The 11320-nt window shown below is 34.9% G+C and overlaps 1 protein-coding gene across 4 annotated transcripts in view; it reads right to left on the bottom strand.

The window, feature by feature from the left end:
• Positions 1 to 2966: 2966 nt before the first annotated feature.
• LOC131066526 (probable ubiquitin-conjugating enzyme E2 23) overlaps positions 2967 to 11320 on the bottom strand; it is a 48576-nt gene continuing 40222 nt past the window's right edge. For all 4 annotated transcript variants that reach the window (XM_059218540.1, XM_059218542.1, XM_058001303.2 and 1 more), the window contains exons 4-9: positions 5737 to 5907; positions 4991 to 5623; positions 4786 to 4855; positions 4214 to 4353; positions 3792 to 4103; positions 2967 to 3648 (exon numbers count right to left, since the gene is read on the bottom strand). In XM_059218540.1, the coding sequence (XP_059074523.1) occupies positions 3391 to 3648; positions 3792 to 4103; positions 4214 to 4353; positions 4786 to 4855; positions 4991 to 5623; positions 5737 to 5907 (1584 nt within the window). In that variant the 3' untranslated portion in view covers positions 2967 to 3390. The remainder of the gene's footprint in view (positions 3649 to 3791; positions 4104 to 4213; positions 4354 to 4785; positions 4856 to 4990; positions 5624 to 5736; positions 5908 to 11320) is intronic.

Raw genomic sequence — 11320 nt, 5'->3', positions numbered from 1 at the left:
ATTTTTTCCTTGTCGAAATGTCATCAATTTTGTCAGTATTGTCAATCAATCATTTTATTTCAGTCATAATTTGGGCCTAATTCGATATTGGGGTTGGATTCCCATAATCATTTCTTCATTTTAGTCATGTCACCTTTATTAACATTTCTTCCTAGATAAATGAATTCATTCATTTACTCCTCTTATCCTAAGTTCACAATTAAATGATTTATTTATTTAATTGGCTAATTTGAAAATGAGGAAAAATTAATTATTAATTATTAATTTCCACCTCATTTCCTTTCTTCACTTAACTCTTCCACCTTCCAAAAAGCACCTCACTTCGCTTTTCGTTCGAAAATGAAAGCTTCTCCTTTCGCTTTTTGTTTGAAAATAAGGTTTCCCATTTACCCCCACTTAACTCTTCCTCTTGACTAACATGAGTCGTCGATCGTTTTTTTATCGCAGTTGTCCATTCCGATCTTCTTCCTCTATAAATTCGAGTCATTTTCCTCTTATTCAACAACACTTCAAACACTTGACATATGCAATCATTTTCGTACTCTTGCTTTCATTTTCATAGCTTCCAGTATTCTCGATCATCATTCATCCTTGCTTCATTTGAGTGCATAAGGGATTGAGCCAACATACCAACGTAATTAGAGAAGAAAGGAGCAGCGAGGCCTTCGTCAAAGGAGCTTAGATGGTTTGATTGTTCATTTGTTTATTTCATTTACACTTTGTTTGATGACCTTGTTGTGAATGTGCTTGACTTTACATGGTTTCGTGTATTTTCTTGCTCACACCTACAAATTTGTTTAATCAAAGCATTACAATACACCTCAACTAATTAGTTTTCAATAATAATATTAAAATAAGTTACACAATTTGAGACGTGAAAACTTCTTCAAGGGATTGTTAACATGGCCAACATGATGAGGCCAAATGCCATAATTAATATTAATTTAATTCAATGTATTCACTTTATTAAATTAAATTTGAAATTTATTAATCTAATTAAATAAATTCCATTAAAGTGCAACTAAGATGATTTGCCCCCTAAGGTTAATTTCTAATTATTTGTTTCATTATACTAAATTTAGTTAACCTCCATTATTTAAATAACTTAAAGTTTAACTATAAATTAAATAATAAAACTCTACTCATTAATTTTTCCAAAGCATTTATCTACCTATATTACTCTTTCACCTTCATCCAATTTAAAATTAAAATTCACATTATTAGAGTTCTTTTAAATCAAATTTTAAAAGGATATTAAAGTTACCATTTTAAGTTGTTTATAAATCACCAAGTGACATCCTCCCAAAATAAGAACATATATAAATTAAATTACTTTTATCTAGCTTAATATTTAAATTTGTATTGCTAGACTAAAGTAAATCTAAAACATATTGAGTGGTCATTTTTGGCATCATCACCATAATTGAACATCACAATCAAGCATATGAAAGTTGACTGCAACATCCCATCAACAACTTGATAATCATCTATAGCATTCAATGCAAATGACAACATCAATTAACAAGCATAGTTTCAAATACTGAACACCTTAGCACATAGGCTCCGAAAGAAGAAAAGTAGTTCATAGTCACTAATCACACCAACCTAACCTCATCTAACTAAAATTTTCAACATCACAATATAGCATAACTTCAACACAAACTACTCTATGCTTTAAGCCTCCTTATATTTAAAATTCAATATACAAAACCTTATCAAATTAACGACATCATGCCTATGATAGAATTATAAGAATGTAAGTACATCTTAAAATGATCAAATTAACGACATCATGCCTATGATAGAATTATAAGAATGTAAGTACATCTTAAAATATAAACACTCAGAAAGAACATGCTAAATCATGAATGCGCAACTAGATAGAATAGGGTCCACAATAGGGGTGGCCTTAAGGTAGCCAGGTGGAGCCGATGCCCTATACCTACATCCATAACAGAACAATATGCTTGTACATGCATAATATAACAAAATACATACATAATCATTCCCCAATTAAGGTCACATAATAACATGGTCAGTAGCATAATATCTCATCAAATCAATATAACATAATCAACGTATCATCATGTAAGCACATCGTTGTCAGTATAATCAAAGTACCATCATGAATATAATCCATATGTCATCATGTCATAACATCGTATAATCATCATGTATATATCATCACAGAATCACATGTATAACCATCTATCCACATAAGTAATTGGTGAAAGTTGAAGCACAACAGTAGTAATATCTACATGACCAAAAGAATATAATTGTAAGCAGATGCACCACGTGGATGCCAATACAAAAGAAAAACATACGGACAGTCGAGATGTATATCATATACAGAGTCAATATCGGATCAAATATCATATACAGAGTCAATATCGGATCAAAATAAAGCAATGGCAGAATGAAAACACGGGAGGTATTGCATAACATAAATTTCAATTTGGACGCTACCAAACAAAGAATCAAAGCCAATCAACTAGATCTCACAACTGTCAATGTCAACTTTTTGTTTTCTTACATTAACATTTGCAAACCACTAAATTTAATATACCGACTACTGTGTGCTCTTCTATGTTATGACCTCATGAGTAGGTAAGACCCTACAATTGCACCTCTATTATTCTCCTTGCATTATCACTCCCTCGAAAGGTATATGTTTCTCTACCTATGTTAACTACTCATTACCTTCATTTCAATTTCTACATTCCTCTTGAGTACACACATGATGATGAAGGTACCTAGGGCAACGTTGTCTGGATGTAGTAAATCCACAACAGACATTCCAAATATTTTTCTTTTCACCGTGTTGCAAGCTTTTAGACAAGTACAGTGTCATTTATTGATTGCATATAATGGAATTTTTCACATCAAAAGGCTTGCTATATTTCAACTGATGACTAATATACAGCACACTGGAAAGCCAAATTTCAATCAACCAAAATGCAACATACAACAAATTTCAATATATTTATTTTCTACATGGTACGATATGATACAATTACTATCACTTTGTTCTGTAATATCATTTGCCGGTTTGGGAAAAGTGCAGATATGCCACAATTCAATAGAATATTTTAATAACGCACAGGCAGCTTCTTCCATCCATCCAAAGTATTATAAGAAGCATAAACACAAAAGTATCCATAATACAAATACAATTACTATGCACTCCATAATATCACTTGCAGATTTGTAGATGTGCAGATATACCACACCCTGATTATAATTACAACAAACTTCAATAGAACAGTTTAATTAAGCACAGGAACGTTCCATTTGTCTAAGGCATTTATAAGACAAACACGGCAGCATCCACAATACCAGTCTGACAAAAAGAAAACCAATTCATAGATTATCCACACGCGCAATTACTTAGACATTGACCTGCAGACATTCCTCATAATCTGCTCCAACTTCACTTAAGGCTGAGACAAGTTTGGGAATAAGCTTATCCAACATAATCTTGAAACCATTTGAACTGTTGCATTGAGAAACAGTCTTAGCATGTAGTGGCATCACTGCCTTGCCTGAAAGAAATCCAACTTGAGTACCCTTCATATACGCATTACAGGCACCAAGTATATAACGACCACGTTTGCAAAAGTGCTCTCTAACAAATGATTCAAAATGCTGCAAGAATGTCAAGGAACAAAATCATATTTCTATGGCTACCAATAATCTGATGCCAATAACCAAAAAAATGCTTATGTAGTAAATTCTTGAAAGATAGAAAATGAGGCTTGGATAATAAAAATGTCAAGTGATTATTATACCTTCGGTGGTTTACGCAGTAGGTATAACATTGATTTGCATGACAGAAGGAAAGCATTTTCATTATATGCAAGAGAGTTTTTCTCTGCTTCAGCTCTACCAATCTGTTTGTCGTATCCTGCCTCATTAAAGTATGGCTTTGCATTCAATACAAGACTTTGAAGGGAAACAAGGACTTGAAGAATGCTTGAATTCTTAGGGTCCCAAACTTCAGTCCCTCTTCCTGTCCATGTGTTTAGAAGACTAAGGCAGATCTTCCCATTTTCATAAAGATTGGGATTTAGTCGGAGGCCACCAGAATGATAGTGTACTGACTGCAAAGATTGAACCATTCAGTCCACAATTAAACAAAGAAACCCAGCATAAGCACTGATCCATGCATATCAAAAATTAAATCATGAGATGGTATTAAAAATATGCTTACAGGTGGTACACGAGGGTATTCATTTGGAAGATGAATATCAAAGAAAAAAAGGCCATCTTGATATGGAGTGCCAACTGCTCCAGTGATTGCAGCCCGAAGTAAGTCCATTCGGTCTTCATAAACTCGAACATAAATAGAATCTGTCCAGTTAAGTAAGATTTATTATGTATTCAATCCAGAACATGGAAGGCATGAGCTAACATCATGCCCATGACAAATCAACTTCATAAACTCGAACATAAATAGAATTTGTCCAGTTAAGTAAGATTTATTATGTATTCAATCCAGAACATGGAAGGGATGAGCTAACATCATACCCATGACAAATCAACTTGATTTTGATAATCCATGCCAGATAAAAGAATATTTCTGGAAAATTGTGCAAGAAGCTTCTCCATTGATTTAAAAATGGTTGGTTTTTTACAAGGTAGTACCAAGCTTAAATGTTTCTAAACATTAGAAAACTACATTCCCAAGAAACTAAGGATCATAAATCACTCAAGATATCACTTACAGAATGTAGGTAAAGATAACCCACAAATAATTTTCAAACTTAAGCCCGCAGTGCTTACCAGGTAAATTGTTTTCTAGGATAGCCCATTCTTGTTGTACTTTCTTTATCCATTGACGCTGGCTGCTAGACTGCATACAAGAGTCAAAGTTTTTGGAACCACATATTGCTATTCTTTTTGAAATCCTATAAGCACAAATGCATCTTCCTAAATGCTTGTTAAATAATTTTCCACTGAAGGAGAAAAATGTCTCAAGTAAAAATACCTGGCTGGTTTTATCAAAGAAGAAATGGTCATTGGGATCTGTAACACTGTCAAACTGTTTGAAGTGTCCAAATTCATTGTTGCCAAGGGCAGAAACATTAGACAAATAATCTTCCTCTTTTTTCTGCTTTTCAACAGTATGGATTGTCAACTTTTCTGAATCAGTGACACCCTTTCTGAAATTCCAGCCTTGATCTTCAATTCTACTATGAGTGTCTTCTAATTCATCTTTTGAAGCCTGTATTTCTGCTTCCTCAATCCCTCCTAGCAAAACTGCTGAACCATATATAGTGTTCAATCCATCCCCAGCATTCATGGAAACAGACTCTGACAGATGATACTCCGAACCTCTTATGAGCTCCTGCTTTTGCCAAATGCCCAGTTCAGTGCTATTGAGTATATGTTTCTGGGAAGGTTCACCTTGAGTACTTGCCATGTTTAAAAGCACATTTGATCCTTGGAATCCAAGCAAGCCCCTAGCAAGCTTTGCAACAAATTCAAATGCAGTCTGAGAAATTGAAACAACACCACCATTGTTTTGGTTTAATCTTTCTTCTGCATTAACTTCCTGTTGCCTATTTGCAATACCATGATATCCATGTGTATCAATCTGGGCTGAAGAAGCTTCCTCAACCTGCCCACGGCATTTATCTATCAGTTGAAAAACATATATCCTGAAGACCTAGCATTACAATAACATAGTCAATAGAACCAACCAAAAGGAATTTAGAAAGGCATCTGTCTCACCGGCCATTCTTTCTTATTCATGTACACTTCATCGGAATCATTAGTTCCCAAATCAGCTGCATTGTCTTCACTGTCCTCGGTACCCTCTTCATAGTCATCCTCCTCAGAGCTACTCTGAGTTGAATCCATATCCTCATCTCTGGAAACAACAATAATAGCTTGTGGTCCAACCTAAAACAAAAAATCTAGAAAAGGTTATACAATCATGCCCATGTGCCAAGAATGTTGTGTCTCAATCCAAGTAAAACAAAATTGCCCCAATAAAAGCAAAGGAAGCAGGAACACATGTAACAGCACTGCAAATGCAATTGTACTAAAAAAAATAACATTTCATTAGGAACTATTTGCGATTCTGTAAAATAACCCCCATGTAAACAAGATTGCCCCAACAAAAAAAAAAAGGAAGCACGAACACATGTAATGGCACTGCAAATGCAATTGTACTATAAAATAACATTTCATTAAAACTACTTGCAATTCTGTAAAATAACCCCCCATCTGCATACCTTAAATGTGTTTAATTTTTTTATTAGTTAAGTAATTATAATGAACATGAAAATTCATCCCAACAATCTTAGATCATACAAAATACCAAAATTGCACATCAAATACCATTCTACAAATCAGCAAGTTCTCTAGAAGTTTAATGTGATTTCAAAAGTTGTCATGATTCATGACACCAAACTAGGTATATGGCCATTCCACTGACCACGATTCTGTCACAAGTTATATCAACTTTGAGATGCCTCTCTGTTCAACAAAGCAAACCCATTTATCAGGAACGTAGAAAATCTGTATCGGTGTCCTCTCAACTTTGGTATTTGAAAAGTAAATACAATACTTGCACTCAACCATGGTATCAGACACAAATCTGACAGACTTATCCCTACTTCTAAGTTCCAACAAATGAGAATTTCTCAATTTCAATAAACCACAAGCAAAATAAATCAAACACAGCAGAAATAGCTGATGAACCTTGAACAGTTGTTAAGAACATTAGTATTTTACTATTTTTATGCAAACCACTGTCCTCCAACTATACTATATCATGATTGAGTTCGTGGTAACTTTAATTAAGCAGAAGACTAGGACAGCAAATAAAAGATAATCTTGTGTAAATAGACATTTCAACATAAATATCTTTAAAAATTCATCAATTAAAATATAATTGCCTTGGTTTGTGTAATAATCTCCAGAACTTTCCTGGTTTAATCCCCAAACACTGATGCTTTCAATATCAAGCTTTTAAAATCCCAGTTCATTTGAACTAAGATCTGAAACTCAAGCCGTCTGACTAATTTTTGAGGCCCTTTCTATCCCCTTCAAAACATATATTAAATTCCTCAACATATATGCCTCAATTACAAGACCTTTCTAGGCCTCACAGGTATAATAGAAATCAACAACTATGCTATCCCTCTTTATTGCATGATAATAAGCATAAGCATCCAACTGTTTGCATTTTGTTGTTGCATGAAAAATCACTATTTTCTATTAACTTCTGTAAAATTACCCTGCCTCGTGACATTTATTCACTTTTACGTACATTATTGGCAATATACGACTTTGCAAGAAGACCATCAATACTTAAAGATTGGATACCCTTAGTTTTTTCGGGTGTATGTTCTGTCCATTCAACATCTAAGCAGGGAATTTCATGGTCCATATTTTGAAGGGATAAACATGTAGGGATTTTCTCAGCATTTGGATTTTAATAAATCTCTTATTTAATTAAAATTCTTTTGGAGCTGTGCAAGTTATTAAATTATCATTTGTTGTGGTTTCCCTTTAATATTTAATGTGATAATTCACCCCCATCTTGAGTGCGAGGAAGTTACTCAAAAAAAGAAGATGTCTATTTTAAGATTTGCTTTTTGGATAAAACCCTATTAAATCCATGACTGAAATTGCTTACTTTTGGCAATCTATATGTACAGCGTTTTTCCTCTTTGTAAATATTTTTTGATTGTCTTCACAATTTTATGCTATGCATTGCTCTTGTAAATGTAAAGTTGGGGCTTCAGGATAATAATCATTGGTCACTTGGCTCTTGATTAATGAAATGCTGTTTTAAGATTTTGTTCTTTGTAGCTCACACATTTGTAAGTGTTGTGTGTGAGCATCCACAACTATACTGTACCCCATTCTGGTATCTTTAGCCCTTCCTAGACCACAAGTCTGTTTGGAGCAGCCAATAAGAATGGCATGCAAATTCGATATTCACATTATCATTTCTGAATTGCAAAAAGAAAATATCCAAAAAGCTCAAAAATATCTTCACTATATGTCATTATTTCATCACCTTCCTCTTTAATGCCCATTCATTCATATCTCTTTTTATATATTATGGAAAAACAAAATGGAATATCCATTCTCTTGCTAAATCCAATTTTACCTTATGGTTCTTCTTCTGTGTGGACATATTCTTCAGTTAATATGAACTGACTCTTCCATATTGTAGTATTGGTTCTTCCCTTGATATCTGCTACATGCTCCTCAAAATGTACCATCTAAGGTATTCTGTTAAATATCTAAATGTACAGCAATCAAGTCTTTCTCCTAAATAAACTCAACATTAATTCTAGACTCTCATAAACAGGTACCTAAAACTTAGAGGTATATTTTTGTAAACAAATTTCTAAAACAAAGTAACTTGATATCCATTTAGCATTGTAAATACTTTTTGTTTTAAATGGCATCCAAAGTTTTACCTTAAGAACTCATTTTCGAAATTAATGGATTCTACTAAATCAAGTTTATGCTGCCAGTGTCAATGATTAGCTCCCCTAATCCAGTCTTTTTTCAAAGAATTGCATCTTATATTAGTAATATTACTGAAGAAGTAAAATGATTCACAATAGCCAAGCATTAGTGACTAAAACAAATATCTAACCCCTACATAGACAAGGAAAGAAACTACCTCAACCTGCACCCCAATGAGCAAAGAATTCACATCCTTCCAAAACCGTTGAGCCTTAGCTCGCACAATGAAAGCCTAATCTTATCTAAAAGCTCACACCCTCCCCATAATGAAAGGAGAGTTATCCTCTTGGAAAGTAGCTTTGCATCTTGACTACACAGTTGCAACTTCCCCTCACTAAATAGAAGGTACCTTCTTGAAAAGTAGCTTTAAATCTGGTCCTTCAAAGGAAATCAGTCACTTCCAATCAAATTGTATGCTACACAACTCTTTCAGTTGTCAGCCTGTCAATAAAATGAGACTCGCACGGGCTCACCCAGACTCGGCGAGTCCCAGGGGCTCATACTTGTACTCAGCCGAGCTTGACAGACTTGCCAGGCTTGCCAAGTCTAGGCAAGTCTCATCACCTGATCACCTGTACTCGGCCAGACAAAACAAATAATTTAAGCCTCAAAATTTCAATGCTTTTTTGGTTTATAACATGCCCCCCAGAATAGACATGAAATATAGTATTTAACTCCCCATCTTTGTCTTCAAGTCAGTCCCATTCCCTTCATTAGAATATATAGATGAAATATAACATTTAAGTATAAGTCAAGGGAAATGTGACTTGTACTTGAAGTTAAATTTCATGTATATATTGGCAAGATGTTTGAGAGTTGTTTCAGATTTCTAGGAGTTATAATGCAAATTCTAGGTTTTATAACGTCTTATAAATTTTTAGATAGTCAAATTTCAGTAATCAGAAGGCTCCTATCAACATTCTCTCGCTCTCTCTATCTCACTCACTTTATCTGCCCTAAACTCTAGACCTATCACTCATCCTCTATCCCCTCTCTCTACCTCTCTCTCTTTCTCTCACCCTCAGACCCCCATTAGGGGTGCTACCCTCAACCTCATTTTGGTGTTGCCCCCAAACCCTTATCAAAATATAAGTGTAAGCAAGTAATAGGCCAATGATGAATCATTGTCATAAAAATCTATATAATACATATACCTTGTTGCAAATCTCTGCATATTCATAGTTAAAATAATATTATGGCTGCTACATCATCTAGGACCTACCTTAGATGCCTTTGTAGGAAGGATGCAAGCTCCTTTGAGCCATAGACTTCTAGCTATTGTTCTGATATTTGTCTGGAACTTTTGATGTCATGGACTTCATATTCCATGAATTTTGTATAAATTTGACAATATTTATATATCTAAGTGTGTTATTTCCTTCAGCTACAATTTGTGTTTATACTTATGTGCTTGATGTATACTTGTGTATGTGATCAAATTAGCTTCTATTTGTTGATGTTATTGTGTCTTTAAGGTTTATTTAAAAAAGGGTGCATGAAATAAGTTTTAAATCCTTAAAAATCTCCAAATTTCTTGGGTTTTTCAATTTGTCGAGTCTTCGCCTAGTCCTGAGTCCTAAGTCAAGTCATGCTTACCAAGTCCGAGCCAAGTCTGAGTCTCATAACTTTGCTAAAAGTAAACACCCAAGAAACCCCTATAAAGGGTCCTCACCAAGAGAGAAAGAAACCACAATACCCAACTATGCCTTGAGATCAAAACCTTCATACACTATGAACCATCCAAAACACCTTGTATTTGAAGGAGGTTCCAAATAACGCAACTAGGGGCAATAGCAATAGCCTCTGTTAATCCCATCTAATTTGGCAATCACAACCAAAGAAATATTTCTGATTGTTTCCTAGATGAATCTCAACAATGAAGATGACTTAAGGATAAGAAGCATCGGAATTAAATATCTAAATCTCCTGATCTCTGGATTGTAATTTTTTTCTTGTAAAGAGGGGTCTTTCCCTTCATTATTTGAGGAAATGAAGTTTGGTAGAAGAATTTCACCATATTTGTCATAAAAAAAATGTTTGCCCCTTTCTAGATAAAAGCCAAACCCTTATTAGAGCCACCCTATGAAGAATTCCAATTCTTCAATGATGTGTTAGCAAGGTTAGTGTTGTGACGTTTTCACACATCGCCCCATTGCAAATGGGGACCCCCACTTTTTCTCTTTCTAGGTTAGTCTTTGACTCCTTTAGCTGTTAGCCATTGCTTTGAAGAAGTGTGGTATCATAGGTGGCTAAGCTATGATCAGGACAAGTCTCTCTCTTTAGGATGAAGTCAAGCACAACACCTCCTTTGCCCAACCAAGCTGCCGACCTGCCTCTCCCAGCACTACCAGTGGGTGCCCAAGCCCGATTCCTCCCATTTCCATCTCACACCCTCCAACCTCACCTTCTCCTATTCTCCATCCATCCTATATTTTATACTTGCCCCTCCTTCATTTCTACCTGTTCCCTCATACCACCTCTTCCACTTCCCTTTCTTCCACTTCCCTTTCCTACCCTTCTCTACCTTCACTTATCATTTCCAGCTCACCTATCTCCACCATCTCTTCACCTCCCACTTCCCTCAACCTCCTACCCACTTACCTATTCCATATTCACCCTACCTTCATCTCACCCCACTTCATATCTATCTTCCACTTCATAATACCTCTCATAACTACCACTCCCTACATCCTAACCTCATCCTATTTTCCTTATCCCTTTATTTCCTTTACTACCTTCCTTTCTATCCTATACTAACCCATCCCCCTTACACCCTTCATAGCCCTCCTTGCTAACCTATCATAACTTCTATCCTATCCTA

Source organism: Cryptomeria japonica, chromosome 3, assembly GCF_030272615.1.
Source record: "Cryptomeria japonica chromosome 3, Sugi_1.0, whole genome shotgun sequence".
Lineage (NCBI taxonomy): Eukaryota > Viridiplantae > Streptophyta > Pinopsida > Cupressales > Cupressaceae > Cryptomeria > Cryptomeria japonica.
This window is presented reverse-complemented; position numbering and strand designations above follow the sequence as displayed.